Source organism: Alligator mississippiensis, chromosome 1 (genome assembly GCF_030867095.1).
Source record: "Alligator mississippiensis isolate rAllMis1 chromosome 1, rAllMis1, whole genome shotgun sequence".
NCBI classification, from domain to species: Eukaryota; Metazoa; Chordata; order Crocodylia; family Alligatoridae; genus Alligator; species Alligator mississippiensis.
This window is the reverse complement of record NC_081824.1, coordinates 101759673-101780204: the sequence shown is the minus strand read 5'-3', so window position 1 is coordinate 101780204 and position 20532 is coordinate 101759673. Positions and strand designations below refer to the sequence as shown.

At 41.9% G+C, this 20532-nt stretch overlaps 1 protein-coding gene across 1 annotated transcript; it reads left to right on the top strand.

Annotated features, from left to right (window-relative positions):
- Positions 1 to 3278: 3278 nt before the first annotated feature.
- GPRC6A (G protein-coupled receptor class C group 6 member A) lies at positions 3279 to 18678 on the top strand. Its single transcript, XM_006258926.1, has 6 exons — positions 3279 to 3472; positions 4810 to 5113; positions 7343 to 8170; positions 12640 to 12852; positions 16236 to 16359; positions 17555 to 18678. Exons 1-6 carry the CDS (start codon positions 3279 to 3281, stop codon positions 18676 to 18678), a joined length of 2787 nt encoding a protein of 928 aa, XP_006258988.1.
- Positions 18679 to 20532: the final 1854 nt, after the last annotated feature.

Genomic DNA, 20532 nt, shown 5'->3' with positions numbered 1-20532 from the left:
CTATGTTGCCATTTATCCCACCAACCTGACTTCCCACAACCATGGAACACAGGAGAAGCTACAGTCAGGAGTATAGGAGACCAACTTCTCCATGGGCTGGACAGAAACTTTAGAACTAACTTCCTGGAGAGAAAAAAATGTCCCAAGGCTGGAGGAAGATGAGATGAAGCATAAAGAAAGAATGAAACTTGAATTTTGAATTGAAATTGAGCTGGGGTTTATCAGTACAGTGTTTCCATTCACAACATCCCCCGCCTTCCAAGAAAAGACAGCTGCATTGCTGGAAACTACCAGATACAGAGATATTTTCACCCGTGATGTTTATATCTCAAGCTATATAAACAGCAAATAGCACTGCTTTATACTAAGCAAATGAAGGTGAATCATAATATCATTATTTATGATTAAACATGATTAAAGATTGCAATAGTTATGCAATAATACCTATGCAACACAAAGCCAACACAGTTCCAAGGTCAGGGCCAAATTTGATCTCATTTACACTGGTATAAACCAAGACCGGTATCAGTGTAATAACTGAAGTTGCACCAGTGAAAAAGTGGTAAAAGTAATGTCAGCTCTACCCATCAGAGTCTGTAATAAGATGCACAAGAGAAAATACAGTCAGCTCTGGTTAAATGTTATATTCAGGATGGAAAGAAGGAATGTTGGAGATCGGAAACAGGCCATTTTATTGTGTAGCAAAAAACAGGACATTAGTGAAGACTGACATTTAAAAACTAGCCCTCAGTATTGTGAATGAACATTATAATATCAAGAAGCTAGTGATTACGCTGAAAGTAAGTGGCCGGGTTCAAATAGAATGTATAAAGTGCATCCTGTTTAGTTCTTTTTCTCATTAAAGGAAATGCGATTGATTAGATAACAATATTTTCTCAGTGCTGTCTAAACATATTCTCTTTACAAGTTTGGCTTTTTGTCAGTTTAGGCAGAAGCAGCTAATATGAAAAACGAGTTTGCCATATGCCAAGAAAATCTGTGGATACTAAAGCTAATGTAGTACCATTTTGGTAGCATCAGTTGAATTATTGCCAAAGAAATTAAAATATTTAGTGTGATAAACAGTCAGAATATACTAGCAGTGCTCAAGTGCTTTCTTTTATTTTGGAACACACAGAGTGTAAACATCATAATAGCTACAACCAGACAAAATGTTTGAGAGTAATATTTCAAAATTAAAAATGTCCTTTTTTGAAAATGCTATTTGATTGGCCATTTATGAGGTTTATGAAAACTGGCAATCATTTTTTTCCTCCCTTTCTTCCCCATTTTCTCCTTTCAATGACAAAAATGAAAAGAGGAGGGAAAGAAAAACAGGGAAAGAGAATGAAAACTGAAAAAAAAATACCACAAAGATTTTAGCTAAAGGGTTTTATGCCTTTAAAAAAAACCAGTAATCAGAGCTTTCTGAACACTCACTCGCTTGCTTGCTTTCATCTCTTCTGTTTATGCACATAGAGCCCCTAAGTGCATGAGGAGCACAACTGAAATCTGTATAACAGGCTTCCTACTTTTTTTCACATCTCATTTTGAAAGGACAGGTCTACCAGAGGCTGGATAGAGTCAGAAACAACCTTTCTTGATCTAATTAATCCGTCATCATGTATATGTCCTCCTTGGAAAAAAAAGTTAACATAGTTCTTCATGGCATACACAAATTGATTTGTGGCATTTACTGCAGAGTGAAGGCTGCTGCTTAATCATAGACTGAGTCAGTAGCAGCACACCTTTCATGGGAACTACCGCTACTGACAATGTAACTGCTGTATCCAATAAATAAAATTCAGGCTGCCAGTTCAGATTGTTCTCTACATAACCTCTCTGAAGGAAAACTCCGTGGAAGGCCTAGAAAATGTCATGCAGAGTATTCCAAAATGGATCCTGTAATTTATGTTTTTTGTAATCTGAGGAAATCATGGCAGCATTTGCAAGAACAGCCAGTATCTCTGTGAAAGCACTGTGTCTAAGGAGACACAATTCTATGGAACAAAACTTCTGTGGATTTAATATGAGATGATAATGCAGAGAATGGCTATAGTGTGTCCTTCACTAAGCAAGGGGATCCTCACATGTGGAGAGATTTTTTTTTTTGGTAGAATGAAAAGGAGAAGGGAAGAGACTTCCAATTCTTTTAATAAAACAGGATGCATGTCAGTTTGTTTTCCATGGTTTTATTGCCTTCATTGCCAAGACTTAAAATGCAGAGGGCAAATTCTGGCTCTTAATTCAGGACCTGATCCAAAGCCCATTGAACTCAGTGCAAGGTGGATTTCGGATAAGACCCAGGGAAACTACATCCAAACTTGTGTTTTATACCAGGGTTTGTCAACCAGGGGTACAAGTACTCTTGCAGGTATTTGTGAAAGCCCTAGGGGATATGCGCGGGTGGGTGGCGATGGAGCACCGCCACCTACTACCCTGCACCACTGCCTCCCAGGAGCAGGGGAGGGGGAGGGCAGCAGCACCCCTCTGCGGGGCACAGAGGCACCGCCCAGCTGGCCAGATGCTGTGGGGGAGCTCACACATGGCAGCTGCCAGTACCACCAACCACCCCACGCTGTCGCTGCTCTGTGTGTGCCCACTACCACCCCCTGCCCTGCTCCACATCTTGCCGCACACCACCCCTTCCCTCCCTGCTCCGCATCCGGCTGCTGGGGGTACGCTTATTAAAAAAGGTTGAAAACCCCTGTTTTATACCAAGATATTGAAAGAGGACAACTGTGAGCAAATGTAATCTGTAGACAACTGCTTTCCAGGCCTGATCAAAATTGCATTGAATTCAATAGGACTCTCTCCATTGTGTTTGGATTAGATCCTCAGAGAACTTCATGTTGTTTTTACTGGGATTTTACAAGGGTTCTTATACTTACATTAACCTGGGCAGGAAGCTGTGCTTACAGAGGCACAATCCCAAATTTATACCAAAATATTTGGCATCTGTTTCATATACAATTATCTAAGAGTACAGAGCTTTTGTACCCAGAACCCAGCCTACAGACTATTCTGTTTCAAGGTTCTTCTCTCTCTCTCTCTCTCTCTCTCTCTCTCTCCTGTTTATGGTAGCATCACTTTAGTGGCACTGTTGAAATAACACAAGCCATTTGAATTAAAAGCAAGCATAAAGTGAAGTGTGACTAGCTTTCAATGCAGACTTTTTTTCTCTGCTGCTGTTTACAGGTGAAATAGGAACAAGAGCTGTTGGCACTGCAGCCAGCTTAATTGGCTGAAGGCAACTAGTGAGGAAGGGAAATAGAAACATGGCATTAGTTGGTTTGTTGATCCTCTGCTTTGTGATTAGCTTCGATATGTTCCACTCTTGCCAGAATGCTGACGACTTTGTGGGTGCTAGTTCTCCTGGGGACATTGTTATTGGAGCTTTATTTGCAGTTCATAGGAAAATGCTACATCCAGATGAATACTCCGTAAGACCGGTGTTTCAGAATTGTGTTGGGTGAGTAATTTTGCAAACACCACAGATGAAATACCAGAATGATTTTGCTAATATCAGTCAGGTAAATTTCAGACTAGAAGACTCAAACACTTCTCAGTAAATTGCATCTCTGAATAAACTACTTCTTATAAAGAGGTGAGTCCAAAGCACCACTCTGTGGAATGAGGTGAATAATTGCATAGAGTATGGCAAAGACAAGTTCACCAGAAGGTATTATGGGCCAGGTGCATTTGAGGGATGACTCTCTTTTTGTTCACCTGTCCTTATGTGCAGATTTAACCAAGTAGTGTTGGAGCTTGAGAGTGAGCAGCCTTTGTATTTCAGTTATTGGTTTTATTTTGATTAGTTATTTGCCTAAAGTACTCTGCTCTGCTATCATGTATTATTTGGAATGAAGTAGCGGTTAAAAATAAAATGGACATAGACACATTTATGGAAATGTGTCCTTTCATCTTAAACCTGAGGCAAACCATCCAATATCACTGTGAGTTTGGGGCTTGAAAAAACCCAAATTCTGAATAGAAAAATCAGTTGAAACTTTTAGGTGTTAACTGGTTTGACTTCAGAATCATAATACAAAATTGAATGTTTTAGCATTGGTGTAAATTTAATAAACTGTTGCAGCTCTAGGTTGAAACTAAATTCATGTTTACTCAAAAAACCTTGAAAGTTTTAGAGAATCCAGCCTGAGGTCAAAGTTGGTATATTTTAATTGTGGATATGTTGCATTACTCTAGAGTTTGATCCAAAACCTACTGAAACCAATGAGAATCTTTTTATTAACTCTAGTGGGCTTTGGATTAGGCTTTTAAAACACCTAACTGAACACTGGAGATCAGAACCTCTGAAATAGTGTCTTTTCTATAGTCCTTTCTTTTTTCTAATTCAAGCTTATGTTGGAAGAGTATTCTTCAGATAGAAAAATTATGATAATTTTGCCAGCTCCTCAGCTGGAGTATACTGGTGTAGTTCCAATGAATTCAATAGAGCTCTGCAGATTTGCCTGAGCTAAGCAACTGGTTAATTACTGCCTGCTGCTTGACAGCTGAGAATCTGGTTGTGTTCTGGTTTTGTATTTAATATATTTTTTTATTTAAATTGTATTAAGGGCATTGCGGTTTTTTTGTTACACCTTGCATTTGGATGTGAATCAAAAATACACAGTGAATAAGCTTCCCCCCTGCTCCCAGAAAATCACACACGTAATGACATTTCATTTTAGTAATTTTACATTTCATTTTAGTAATTATCAAATACCAAGATATGAACTCCAAACAGTTCTCCCCCCCCCCTTATTTCTAAAGATATTAATTTTAAAATTGTGTTTTTTGTGTCAGTTTTGAAATTCAGGTGTTTCTTCAGACCCTGGCAATGATACATGCTATTGAAATGATCAACAATTCAACACTATTATCTGGAATTACACTGGGCTATGAAATCTATGACACTTGTGCAGAAGTTACAAAAGCCATGGGAGCAGCTGTGAGGTTCCTTTCTAAATTCAACGCATCCAAGGATGAGGTTGAATTCAAGTGCAACTATTCTGACTATACACCACGTGTTAAAGCCGTCATTGGAGCCAGCTACTCTGAAGTAACAATGTCAGTTTCAAGGCTATTGAATTTGCAACTAATCCCACAGGTAGAAGGAATATTCTCATTTTGAATGCAGGATCAAATTAGCATTGGTATACATAGGAACAGCTCCAACCAAAATAAATGGGAGTTGCGCATGTGCATGCCAGACTTGGATTTGGCTCAAAGGCTTTCTGGGGTCTTCAGGAATCAATGGAGAAGATGCTAACCTGACAATATCATATCAATTATAGGATAGAAAGCTGCAGGACAGTGGGGCATGATGGTTGTTGAAAACCATGGAACTAGTGAGCAAAGGGAAAGTGATCTGAAGTCTGTTGTTTCCAGAGACATCAAGCTTGGCCTGAGGTGATTTTTCTAATGTCTTGACCTCTGCTGCAAGAAAGATAAAGTTCTAATTTGAACAGATTCAGGGTTTGGTCAAACTGTGCACAGGGTGTTCAGGAAGGTTGGTATAAACCACCTTTCTGCTCCTGCAGTCTTTGGAGGAGCCAAAGACTGCTGGACTATATAGCTCCCCAGGTTCACTGCATCCCTTCCCTAAACATCCTTTTCCATCCTCAGCACACTCCCTACATACAGGGAGTGGAACTGGTGAGACTACTTAGATGCTGAAATCTAGGCATGCATATAAGTACCTGCCTTTGGTACTTTTGCTCCATCAGACTAAAAGGATGGAGTTAAGGCCAGGATCTAGTCCTGACCATGTTAAAGGAAATTCCTTCACACTTAAACGTGCTGCATCTGCTGCTGAAAGTAGAGCATACAGCATCTAGGCTAGAAAGTAGGGTCACAGTAAAGAGATAGAAAAAGACATAGTAGTATCATGGAGTCCAGCCAACCATTGCAGTAAGAAATGATCATGCTGCACGCCCAACAGATGTAGCAAATATTAAACTTAACACTCCATCTGATCTTATTCAAAAGCTATCTGGCAGTGAACCAAGTCTTGCATTGTCATAGGCAGTGTGAGAATTAAGGGGAGGTTTGGGGGCTGATCCCCCTCCCCCCCCATAAGAGATGAAAGCCCCCCTGTAAGATTTGAAAATCAACCTGAGGAGGGGGTCTCCGATTGGTTTGTTCCTTCACTTTGATGATTTCGTTATCAATGAACCATAAGACCCAGGAGTTCATCACACTTCACTTCTGGTAGGAGGTAGGAGATACTGTCTCTACAAACCATTCTTTCTTGTCAGCTTTAATAAGCAGAAATGAAGACTATTCTTAGTCCTGGCCTGGCCTGGTGGCTAGAACAAGTTGCTGGGAAGTGGGAGACGCTCTGCATGAGGAGAGCCAAGCGCTCTCATCTCCCACTGCCTGGGCAAGTGTCCCCACTTTTAGGTAATTAGACTAAAAGGTAAGTGAGTTGCTGCTCTTCCTTTCTATCACACAGTCACTAATCATGTGCTTAATATATGAGGGGTTGCACAGGGTAACATGCTTTCCCTGGTAGAATAAAATCATCTGCTGTACTGGTGTGGACCTTTTCTGAGCATGCTTAGAAAGGTAAGGTGAGGTACAGGATATCAGAGAGAGAAGAGGAGGAAGCACGTTCTAAAAACCAGGTAAATGCCCCCAAATGCCACTTACGCAGCCAAAGTTAGGCACCTAGTTGCCCGTACACATTCCAGGAGGCTGCTCCGATGTGCTGTGATTACAGCGCCTTGAAGCAGAATTGAATAATTGAGTCTGCTGGAGCATGGTAATTAGCATACTCCAGCCAGCCTTTGCATCTCATGTATCAGCATCTCTGCACTTCAAAATGGTGGTGGGGGCACTTTAACTAAAGCTCGTTTGACAAGTTTTAAATAAATCACCCCTGCCGCCATTTTGAAGTGCAAGAATGCTAATACACAAGATGCTCTGGCCCTTTAATTAAAGTGCCCCACCCCCAGAGCACATGTATAAACATCCCTAAGTATTACTTACCTGCCTGAAAGGGAGCTGGATTTGGGCCTAAGCATCTGGCATACTTGGGAGCAGTAAGGGGTAGGGAGAAGGCACAGCAGGGCCATGGAATGGCAGAGCTGCAATACAATGTTTTGGTTGACCTGGGCTACTCAAAAAGTCTCCAAGAGTAGCTTGTAGCTAGCCCTTATATGGTCAGAGGCAGAAAGATGGCTTAGAGCTACCTCTATCTTCATCTGTAGCAAGTTCACACTTGGAACACCAATTGGGGCAACCCTAAGCACTTTAAAAGAAAGCAGTTGTACTGGCTTTGATCTCTTAGCATCTACTCAGAATTTCTGTAACTATTTACTCTGTCCCTTTCTAGGTGAGTCAGGCATCCTCTTCTGAAATCCTCAGTGACAAAATCCGATTTCCTTCCTTTCTACGTACTGTGCCTAGTGATTTATATCAGACAAGAGCAATGGCCCGCTTGATCCATATGTCTGGGTGGAATTGGATTGGAATCATAGCCACTGATGATGATTATGGGCGCTTTGCTCTGGAGAGCTTTGGGATACAGGCCATGGCGAACAACGTCTGTATTGCTTATAAAGAGATGTTACCAGCCTTTCTCTCTGATAGCACCATTAATGCCAAAGTTAATCAAGCATTTGAGAAGATTATCGAGGAAACCAGGGTAAATGTAATTGTTGTTTTTATGAGACAATTCCATGTGATGAGACTATTTCAAAAAGCCATTGAGAGGAACATAAATAAAGTCTGGATTGCAAGCGATAACTGGTCAGCTGCTGTCAAGGTTAGCATGATTCCCTACATCAAGCGCCTTGGAACAGTGGTGGGATTTGCATTCAAAAGTGGAAACATATCTACATTCCATGACTTCTTGAAAACTCTGCATGCAAAGCCCATGGAAAATAACAAGTTTCTAAATGAATACATGCTACTTTTGTCCGCCTGTGCCCATGTAAAGGACCAGGAATTGAATAACTGCATTTCAAATTGCACCCAGGAGAGTTTAATGTACAAGGCTGGAGAAAACAATCAAACCTTGAAAGATGATTTTCTGATTGCCAACATTGAGCCTGGATTTATCCACAGTACTATGCTGGCAGTCCAAACTATTGCATATGCCATTCGGGAGCAGTGCCAAGACAGGAATTGCAAAAATCCCTTTGCTTTTGCTCCCTGGGAGGTACGGGTAAATTCTTCTTTGCTGCTTCTTCTATGTGCATTCTTCATTCCCTTGTATTTCTTCCTTGCTTCTTATCCGAGTTGACCAGCCAAACACTTGTGTCTTCTCTTATTGAGTAGTCTAGTCTACTTCCTGTTAAGTCCCTTCTTCTTCATTGCCTATAGATCCATCATCTTGGATACAAAGAATTATCTAACTCAAGTGTGGCTAACCGGTGCTACACTTGCCACAAGTGGCACAGACAGCCTCTTTGTGTGTCACATGGCAGATCAGGGAGAGGGCAGGCAGCACAGCAGCAAACAGAGCAGAAAGCAGAACAGCAAATCAGGCAGGGAGCAGAATAGCAGATTGGGCAGGGAGTGCAGGAAGCAGATAGCAAAGCAGTAGATCAGGTAGGGGAAGGGGATCAACGTGTCAATCAGGGAGCTTTTGATTGAAAGTTAAAATGATTTATTTTGTGTGTGTTTGTGTTAACCCTGATTTCTCCTGCTGTTTCCTCCACAAAACCATCCTCAAAATATAGATTCTAGGCAAACAGAGTGAGCTATGGGAAAACCAGACACTATGTCTTAAGGATGGGTAAAGTACATTGCCTAAAATCTATCTGTTTTCAGAATCATTTTGGTGAGGAAACAGAAGGAGAAATCAAACCAATAAATCTGACCTGACCTTTTTACCCAAGTACTTTGTCAGGACTATTCACTTTTACACACTTTTACTAAGAGAGTTAAACAAAGTTCATTCAAAAGGCAAACAAACACTGATGCCCCCTGACCTGATGTGATTGCTTCTTCCAGAGCAGAACAGGTCAAACCAAGATAGGATGTAAAGAAAACAACAAATATCAATCTCCTACATAAATGGCCAAATTCAGGCATGGGGAAAGTAGATATTATAAACTCCAGTGAATTTGAACTCTCATTATGTCTCAGTTTAACTCAAAACCTACTGGAATAGCTAAAGACCCAGAACATGAGGAGAAAGAGAGGTGACTTAACCCTTTGAACTGGTTTGAAAGTGTATCCCCCAAGAATTTATACTTTAACTATACCAAAGAATATATAGATAAAATTTAGGCTGAAACTGAATCCTGGACACAGAACCATGTACTGAGGAATGAGGACATCAGGGAAGTTTCAACTCTTGCAATAATTATTATAACTAATAATAACAAATTAGACACTTTGAGCTGAAGTTCTCATAACCAATAATGTAACTGAGGAGGAGGGGGAGAGATAACCAGGGGAGCTGCCCCAGGCACTGCCTTTGTAGTGGGGCACAAAAATAGCCACTGCCGTGGCGGACTGCACTGCTGCCATTGGCACCATGGCAGCTGGCACTGCCCTGTACGTTGCGGCTGCCCTGCTATGCTTCAACTAAAAATGTATTGTAAAACTCTCTTATTGTGTCCCCTTTTGAAACCAATGATACACCTGAAGTACAAAAAGGTCACATGATGTGCCCAGGGACATGCACAGTGGTTATAATCTCCTGTTCCGTCTTATACCATGACTAATGTAGTAGACTATGTCCAAATGGAATGTAAATGTACAAATTAGAACCCCATTTAGACACTCTTGTAAAATGGAGGAAAATGAGGTGTGGATGACTGCATCAATAAAATAAATGATGCTTGTTCTCATGGCTCAGTTTCATATAGCCATGGCATTTGTGGATGGCATTATGCTATAATGATGTAATAGTCTATTGCAAAACCATGGCTTCCATACCAGGACTCCAAAGAGATAGGGCTTTTCAATAGACTTCAACTGAACCATCCATCCAGACCTCATTCTGTTGACATTAATTTAACCTTTCACACCTAAAGTTTTTACTCATGCCAGGTAAAGTAGGTAAAATTTCTGTCTAAACTAAGAAGCATGGAATCAGTGACTGTAATATTACTTACAGGTCCTGTCCTCTGGGACAATGATGAATGAATGATGTGTGCCTTAACAAACCTTTAATTTGAGGGTGGAAACAGACTTTGCCTTTGTGCTGCCAGAATTTTGTTTATGGCAGAACAAAAGCCAAGCAAACAGATGGCCATGCCCGATGTTGTGCCGCAAATGCCCATAGTTTGTGGCAGCAACACAGGTGGTAATAGTTTCTGCTGCTTTATTGCAGCAGATGTTTGCTTGCTTTATGCATAAGCTTAGGCAGCCCAGAGATGCTTGCACTCTCCAGGTGCCCCAGGCAGGCACCCCTGTGGCTTGAAGCCCCAGATCCTAAGTGCCCTGAGAGTTCCCATACAGGATTGGGCCCTTTAATCCCCTAGAGACCCTGCTCAGCTTTCTCCTCTTACAGAGGCACGCCCTGGGAAATCTCTTTGTAAGCAGGGAATCCCTGCTTTCTCTGCTTACAGTAACACAGTGCGAAGATTCCCTGGGGCACAGCTCTGTAGGTGGAGAAACTGGGTTTCTAAGTTTATAGATGTGCCCTAGGGAATCTCGAAAGAGCATCTCTAAGCTGGGTTTCCTCACTTAGAGATGCACTCTGGGGAATCTCTGAGCTGTGTCTCTAAGTGGGAAAATTTGGGGTTCCCTGCTTACAGAGACTTGCTCTAGAGATTGCCAGGGGCACATCTCTGCAAGCAGGAAACCTTGGCTTCCCTGTCTTCCAGAGACACGCTCTGGGGAATCTCTGAGGTGAGTCTCCATAAGCAGGGAACGTGTTGTTCATTGTCCCACAGGATCAGGCCCCTATCTGGTGCACAACAATGGGCAAAGTGTATTTTGCTCATTGAAGTGAACACATCCTGCCACAGCTGATCCACTTCATTAGACAATACCGGTTTATAGCCTGACTTTCTGTGATGAAAAAGGGTTAACATTTTATCCTGAGAGAATCAGACCAGTGTTATACTATAAAACCAATTCATTGTCTTAATACAGCACTTCTGTTCTGATACTCCTTCTAGCATAGAAAATACAACATTGTCAGCTGCTGTCAGGCAATTCAGCTTCCATAATATGAATTAAAAAGAATCACATAGGGCTGGGGTGTCATTCTTAACTGGCCCTCCAGGCCAGATACAGGCTACTGGGCTCCTTACAGGCCAGATCTGGACCTACTAGTGGTGGTGAGGCAAGTGGCAGTAGCACAGGGGCTAAGGTAGCCATCACTGCCCCCACCCCGCTACATGTGTTTCCAACAGGACTTTGTACCCAGGAATTGGCCACAGGCACCATCCCTACTCACCCTGCCTCTGAATTCCTGGCCTTTCCAGGAGCCCCACAGCCCAGATGAAATGGCTCTGCAGGCTGGATCCAGCCCAGGGACTGTATCTTTGGCACCCCTGACATGTTTTATCATAGAAACATGGATTTGAAGCTCTGGCAGCTCTACAGACTTGTAATTCTGGTAGTTTCACAAATCTAGAAGCAAAGAACTTTGTCCAAGAAAAACTGTTTTCAATTTAACAAATATTCTGTGTGAAATGTTACCTACTAAGTCTTCTAATGTTCAAACCACAGGACCAGATAAGAGATGCAGGCTGTACTGAAGGTGCTGATTGCTATATAATGCTCAAATCAGAAGAAGCCCACTATTCAAAAAGCATTTCTAATTTTGGGTATCCGGCCTGAGACAGCCAGAATCTAATATTCAGTGTTGTTGAATATTGAATTCTCTAAGGCTCGGCCCCTCTAGAAAAAGCCCAAGTGTCTTTAAACCTAAGCATCTAGAAAACTGAGGTACCCAAATGTATAGGCTACTTTTGAAGTGTTAGGACTCAAGTTCTTTGTAACTTAAGCCCCAACTCTCCTTTCATGTACACCAGTGAAATTTAGAAGTAATTGCCCTAAACTGCACACTTAGACCAGGGAGTTACTATTATATTTGAGCACATGACAAAATAAATTGACCTAATCAATGTGTTTTCAAAAGAATGGTTCTTTGATTTTGTTCATACAGAATGTGGAAAAGAACAAATATTTTAATGACTAGCAAGAATATCAACTTCAAATATCCTTCCCAGCTCTAGGCATTAGGTGACTCATCCTAAGAAGAACAGTTTCAAAGGCTAAGGCTCATACAGACTTGAACATGATCAGAGCTTTGGGTAAGATTAGGTCTGGATCCAATTTGAATCCAAACTTAGCCCATCTCTAGGTTGAATGTAGCTGTACAACAGCAGCTGGCATCAGGGCAGATTTTCTACAAAAGGAATCATTCTGAAGGCCTCTTTATCCCTTGTCAGCAGGTAAAACTACATTTTAAGGACCATAAATCAATATATTTTAAGGCTATAGAGGCTGCTTTCACTATCTAGTCTCATCTGCTGCATCATGTCATTTTATAGGAAGAGGCCAGACTAGAAAATTGTAATGGTCCCTTCTGACTTTAAAATCCCTATACACCTAAAAAAAGTAATGTTTTTATCTACATGTGGCCATATAAAAAAGATCATTTGTTCCAAGCTGAAATGGTATTGATGTGTGCCATGTTTATTATTTTTACTGCTATAGCTTCTTGAAAAACTGAAGAAAGTCAAAATAACTGACAGTGAAAAAGAAGTTCATTTTGATGCCAAAGGAGACATGAACACTGGGTATGATGTGCTCCTCTGGAAGGAAATCAATGGGCAGATAGAGATCACCAATATGGCTGAATATGACCTGCAGAAAGATGATTTTATCTTCCCAGATGAAGAGAAAAAAACTGATTTTTTTAATTTAAAGGTATTTGGCACACATGCTCTTAGTTTGTCAAACAGTGGTGTGTAGAATTGCATATCCTCCTCTGGCAGTATCTCACACTTCTAGTGTGTATTAACTATTAATCATTTATGGGCTTACTATTACTAACAAAGATTCCTCCTAACTCTTAGTGCTCAACTGTCCCATTACTTTCATTAAAATTCTGCCACCCTCATATACGCTAAGTAGGATTTGAATGTGAGAATAAACTCACAGTTTTCAATTGAAATATATCTCAAATTCCTCCATAAGATGTTTCCCTATCAGTTTACCCATTATGTCTGTCGTAAGGATTATTCATAAGAACTTTAAAGTATCGTTCTAATAGAACAAGTCACTATATAGGAACATAATTTTTGTAGCACATCCTTTTTTCTTTTTCAGTATTAGGGGTCTTATATGATCAAGTTGGTCTTGTTGTATGATCAAATTGACCGTGCAGGGTCAGCACAGCTAAAAGCAAGTGAGTTAGATTGCTTTACATTTGCTGTATTACCCTACTGCCACCAGTAGCATTGTATAGCAGTTTCAACCATTTCCATTTGTCCATTCTCATTTCTTTCAGTGCCGTTACAGGTTATAACTTGATTGTGTAACTGTGATTGAACACCTATTCTGTCCTACAAAATTGTTATTACTGATAAGGCATGCAATTTGTCTTGGGAGAGTCGCTGCTCTTCCAGGAGAAACCACAAGTGTATACATGTTCATGCTTTTTCTCCCAGAGCGAAAATGGCTGCTCCGGGAGGAAAATAACCTAGGAACAACCTGGGTTAAATCACGCCCAGGAGAGTGAATGTCTGTACATGCTTTGGCTTCTCTCAGGAGAGAATATAATCCTCTAGCATCCCTCTTCCCCCATGCCTACAAAGACTGTGTGTCTCTTGCTGGACTTTGCTGCTCCAGCAAAGAGCAAAATGGGCCCCTTCACAATCCCCACATTGTACTTCAGGGAAACACAGGCTGACCATGGGTAGTCTGGGTCAGGCAATCAGGACTGACCTATGCACTGCTAACATCTGTTGCCAGACAGACTAAGGGAACCTGCAAAGCATGCTAAGATATATGCACAGGGTCCCCCCTGTCTACACAGTGTCAGCACTGTGGGATCTCCACTCTCTAGGGCAGCAGTTTTCAAACTGTGCACAGTCCCCTGGGTGGGGTGTGTGGAGGAACATGGGGAGGCTGGGCACAGTGCAAGGGGGCACGGGCAAGAAGTTTGCAAGAAAGTGGTGCCACTACAGCCTCATGAGGGAATGTGGGGTCTGTGAGCCCCAGTCAGGCTCCTCCAGCAGGCTGCTACACCTCTGGGAGCCCGATGTAGCAGGTGCACAGCCTAGAGCTGCAGTGAGGCCATTGCAGGAAGCACTGGAGTGGCAGCAGGTGGAGCCCACCCCACTGAGCCAAGCTGAGCCCCAGTGGCTGCTAGGATGAGAGGCGCTCTGTGCCTGACTGCACTGCTTTGAGGGGTGGGGGGAAGGGGGCAAGCAGGAATGTAAACATAACTCAAAGTGGGGGCTCAGCTCAAAAAGTTTGAAAACTGCTGCTCTAGGGTCTCAGTACTCAAATATCTGTACACACGGCTCTGGGTAAATTTTTCTACCAGGAGAACAAAACTGGGAGAATTCTCCAGGATTATTGGAATGTATGTACCTAGGCAATGATAAAAGAAGGGAAAGACAGAAGCCTGCATGAGATTAAGGATAAAATGTTTAAAATCAGCAAAATCCTGAATCCAATACGGATTTAGGCACCTAAAATGTATGCAGTTCTCCACTCAGCAGGTTAGACTTTCATGCAAGGCTGGATGTAGTGGTTTCTACCACCTGGGAAGCAGAGTCTGCATCCCTGAGGGCCAGCATCTCTGCCTTTTCTTTTATTCTTTTATTTTAAAACATGGCCAGAGAAAAGCAGTTGTGCTTTTCTGAAGTAGTTTAAGGTTAAAGCATTCACAAAGGAAGTGGGAGATCCAGGTATAACATTGTCCTCAGAATGTTTCCATATTCCTCATTAAGCTGTCATTCAATAAAATACAGATGCAGTCCTTGGAACAGAGACAAACTTTGCCCTTTTCCAGATAAGTGCCCTAAATACCAAGTTACAGAGAGTGGTGTCCTTTTGCATCATCTGTCCTGTTCTCTCTTTGTGACCAACAAGCTGGTTTCTACAAAGTTTAACAAGATGGCTGAGGAACACTCCTCGCATCCTACATAACCTACATCCTGGTACTTAAGGCATTCCTTTGGGGAGGTGGGAGATTTGGAGCTGAATGTCTCAAGCTGTTAAGAGAATTGAATTTGAGTCTACCATGTTGTATCACCACTGGAATAATATATAAAATAGAACACAGCCCCCACATTTTGTGTGGAGCCTAGTCCTGTAGATGTATGCTGTGGTCTGGGAATGCCTGCCAAATCAAACCCTTGGATGGTGGAAGTTCTAGGTGCAACTTTAGGTACTTGGGCAACTTTTAAGTCATAAAGATGCCTATGTACTTTAAATGTCTCTAGGAACAGGATTTGGTTGAACAAGAGTTTTCATAATTGCAATATGGGTGTAGATGCCTGAATTCCTTCTAAAATTCCATTGAAAGCATGGAAGTGTTAGAAACCTAAGTCCGTTTTTAAAAAGACACAGAGGCCAGATCCAGACGTGCAGGCACATGTGGTTTGTGGCACCACAAACCTTTTTATGGCACTACAAACCACATTAAAATGTGCCCTGCACTGCAAATTTGCAGCATGGGGGCATAATTTACTATCAGGAAATCCCAGGAGCAAAAAACCAAAATGCTGCAAAAAAAGCAGTGCAGCACATACCACAGGAGTGTGCACTAGCAGACACAGTGCTGGCCAAAGGGTCTCCCCTCTTCTACTTCCACCCTGGCTCCTCCAGCATGTTGGGAGCTGGAAGGAGTGGGGAAGTGGCAGTTTCTCCAAAGCAAGGCACTTTACCCTGCACCAAAGTACACATGCAGGGGTGTGTGCAGCTTTGTGCTGCTAATTTTTGCCACTGCAAGAGCAAACCCCTGCATGAGGGGATTCACCCAAAGTCAGTATTTAGGCACCTAATTTCTACTGATGTGAGCTACCTGCCTAGGAATCTGCATAAAAATCAATGGGACTTGAAATCTTTTCAAAATCTGCCCACTGTTTTACTGGTAATGCACTGAAATCCAATTAGCATGGAATCCCACACTGGAATGTTATAGAGTTCTTTGCAGGATCCTTGAAACATCTTTTAAGTTCAAAAGCTTGATCCAAATGTAGAATGAGATGAGCATTGTTTATTCTAAATGGAAAGTGTTCTTAGGAATTAATTGTGCTTGGGCTGCTTTTTTGTTTGTTTTCTCCACAACATTGCAGAAATTTTGGTCAAAATGTTCCCAGGAATGCAGGCCAGGGCAAATGAAGAAGGTTACAGCAAGTCCACACACATGCTGCTATGAGTGTGTGTATTGCCCAGAGAACCATTACAGCAATCAGACAGGTAAATAACTGCGAGTCAAATAAAGAGACCCATACAGTTGTTTTAAGTATATACAGCTATATGCCTTGGTAACTGGAAAATAATTTTGTAATAAGCAAAATATATTTGTATATGTTTACATGATTTTAAAAAAGCAATTGTATGTTCCAAAGATAAAGCAGCTAGATGCCCCAGTTGACCAAGGTTGATACATGGGTTCAGGAGGAGGGTATGAGCTAGAGTAAGATGGAGGATGTTCTGGAAGATCATGGGTTGTGGCCTAGACTCTTGCTCCCACTGAAGCATGAATTTCCTAACTGCACTGCTCTCTATCTGCTTTACCAAATGAATAGTAATTGCAAGATGCAGTGTCTCAGCTTCAAAACATGCTGGAGAAAGTACTGAATAATGCTTGACCTGTAGCCTGGTGGTTAGAGTACTGTGCTGAGAAGTCAGTGAACTACAGATTCAAATACCTTCTGGGTGAGGAGTAGACCTAGAACCTGGGCAAGGGCCCTAACCACTCAGCTAATGGGGCTGCAACGTAAGAGTAGTCTTCTTTGCCCCCCTCTCCCTTATTTCTTCTGGGACTTACCCTTAGGTATACTGTATACATAGCTGAAGTGGGGTTTGAAAGAGGATGGAGCTAGATTGTTTTCAGGGTTGGCAGATGCCAGAACAAGGAGCAACCGTCGCAAGTTGCAGCACAGGAAGTTTAGGCTAGATATTAGGAAGAATTTTCTCACTAGGAGGGTAGTAAAACACTGGAACAGGTTACCCAGAGTGGTGGTGGAAGCTCCATCCTTGCAGGTTTTCAAAACCCAGCTAGACAAAGCTTTGGCTGGGATTATGTAGTTGGGGATGGCCCTGCTTTGAACAGGGGGTTGGACTAGATGATCTCCTGAGGTCCCTTCCAACCCTAATTTTCTATGATTCTATAATATTTGCCTGTCTCGTGCATAGCCCACTATGCATGCTCTATAGTTGTGTAGATGCTTATATATCAACATTGCACAGGTATCAGAATCCCAAACTATGTTTACCTGCCAAATATGCAACTTCTGTTCCTGAAAAATTGCCATTTACTTGCATAAAGCAAAATAGAATTCTGTCTTACATTTCTCCTGCTTGAGAGCTCTGAACAAATGTTCTGTCTCCAATAATTGGTTTAGACATTGTGGGTCTTTTAAAGTGATTTCCATTTTTCCATTTTTAGATATGGATCACTGCTATCTATGCAACAACAAAACTCACTGGTCCCCTGTGAACAGTACTAGATGCCACAAAAAGACAGTACAGTACCTCAACTGGAATGACTGGTTTGCTGTTTTGCTACTGATCCTCTCTGGACTTGGGGTTGTTTTGATTGTTATGATTAGTACAATATTTACTAGATACCTGGACACCCCAGTAGTAAAGGCGTCAGGTGGTTTAGCAATCTGCTATGTTATACTCCTCTGCCACTTCTTCATTTTTTTTAGCACTGGCTTTTTCATTGGTGAACCAAGGGAATTCAAATGTAAAACAAGGCAAGCTCTCTTTGGCATAAGTTTTGTCCTCTGCATCTCTTGCATTTTAATGAAGTCACTTAAAATTTTACTGGCCTTCAGCTTTGATCCCAAGATTCAGAATTTCCTGAAGTCTCTCTACAAGCCTATTCCCATAGCAGTGACCTGCACTGGAATTCAAGTTATCATTTGCACTTTCTGGGTAATATTTAGAAGCCCTTTTGTTGAACAAAATTTTTCCATTCGTGAAGTTATTATATTGGAATGTAATGAGGGTTCTATTTTGGCTTTAGGAATCATGTTAGGTTATATAGCTACTCTGGCTTTTATTTGCTTCATATTTGCTTTTAAAGGTAGAAAACTACCAGAGAATTACAATGAAGCTAAATTCATAACCTTTGGCATGCTCATTTATTTCATAGCATGGATTATATTTATCCCTGTCTACATGACTACGTTTGGCAAATACCTGCCTGCTGTTGAGATCATTGTCATTTTAATATCAAACTATGGAATCCTCTGCTGCACCTTCCTTCCCAAATGTTATATCATACTGTATAAGCAAGAGGCAAACACCAAATCTGCTTTTCTCAAAACGATTTACAGCTATTCTTCCAAGAGTGCAAGCAGCCTTACTGTTAGCCAGATTTCTTTGGAGACCAAGTGTCCAGTCCCACAGTTTCCAATCACAAACTCTTGTTGTAAATCAGAAAAAATCTCTGTGCATGGCAACTACCATTTTCAGATGCCTGGGGAGAGATTAATAAGAGGGAAATTATCTCCAAAAAATGTAGCTGGGATAATGCCCAGGAAGAGGTTGTCTAGCATTTGACTATGGAAAACTGGCCAGATAGGGAATGAACCCTTTTAGTGAGACAGGCTCTTGGTCTCCTCTCCTTCTAGCCTCCCTAAGGACCCTCTCCAGCCTCCATAAGGTGTAGTGTTCTAGTATGCAGGAAAAAAACTGCAGGTGGACATCACTAGTTTAGGAGTTGCCTCCCTGACATGCAAAAGGAAAACATGCCCTTTATTTTACAGAAATAGGAGAGTGAAAGTGCTCAAATAATATGCGACCGGAAGGGACTTTTGGGGGCATGGAGTCTAGTCCCTGCCATGGCTGGCAACCACATCATATCATCCCTCCAAAAATGTATGCCGCTGCACTCCATGGTAAAATAGTGACTGTTTTTTTCATCCCAACTTATCACTACTCTTGTGAGTAGAACCCTTCTGATTCTCAGTCTGATTTTCACCTGAGCCAACACTGCCCTTTAGCTTAAATACCTCTTCTTCTTTCCCCTGAACTCTTTATAGAGAGTAATCGTACTTCCTCTCAGCCTCAATTTTGCCAAGCTAACCACACTAAACTCTTTTAATTTCCTCTAATAAGGCAGTCTCTTATTCCCTGCTAGCCCTTCTCTGCACCTGTATAGATTAGACTGAATCATTTTTAAATGTGGATGCCCAGAATTACAAACAGTATTCCAGATGTGGTCTCATTAGGGTCTTGAACAATGGCCTTAAATTTCCCTATACTTACCATGGAAATGAATAGTCAAGAAGACAAACCAATTTAAATATTAAGGACACCTATGTAACTACAGTAATCTTTATCCTCCTTCCCTCTACCCCCTCCCCTCCAGTAGTATAGTTATAGTTCCAGTGTATGCCAAAGAAAGACTCTATTAAGATAGAGGTATCAAACTCATTTTGGGTCCTGGGTTGGATTTGGACCACAGGACTCCTTATGGATCAGATCCAGCCTGGGGCATGAGGAAGAGACAGTGGTCAAAGCCAGCATGGCAGTGGCAACAACAGCCATTGCAGCAACAGCAGCACCTACCACATCCACCACAGTTTCAGTGGCCACTGCAGTGGCAGTGGTAGAAGCCGTGGTGTCCCAGGTGGCTGCAGGGTGATTAAGGGCTGTGTTGGATGGCTCTCATTCACCCCCTGCCACTGATGCCCATGTCCACTGGGACCCTGAGGCCCCAGATCCTGCAGCAGCCTATGTCCCCTTCTAGCCATGCCTCCAAACTCTCCAGCTTACTGTGCTGCATCCAGCTTTCAAATCATGTGTTTGACATCCTTGAATTAAGGGAAGCTGCCCTAGATTGCTTGTCCAGAGCTGTTGTCTTGTCCAAAGAAGGTAGAAATCTGTATTCAAATTTATTATTAGCATGCACTTAGCAATAAAGAATTCTCTGAAATAAATAACGATGGATAAAATCTATGCAAAAAGAGTTAGGGAGATCTTACCTTTTGTAATAGTATAAAAGGCTGATCTTAAAAACAACAAAACAGCATCTCTGACACCCAGCAGTAGCACAAATGTTAACTAACATTAATTAAAGATTTGTCCATGTGAGAAGAGCCTCTGCTGCCTAGGTGCACTAGTAGAGCCCCCTGGTAGATATGCAGTGTACTCTGTCAGAAAGGGTGAATCCAGATGAGCATGCACATCCAGTGGCATATTTGTGCCACTGCTTTGTGCCCCAGGGCATGCCCCTACACCTGCACTTCAGTGCATGCCAAATCATCCCAGGTTGGGTAGGGAAAGCTGGGGTTGTAGGGACAGCAGTGGCTTTACTTGGGGTCATGGGGGCCTCCCAGAACAGCAGCAGCACACAGTGCCTGGCCAGCAGCCATAACTTGGCTCTGGATGGCCAGGCTCTGTTTCTGGTGG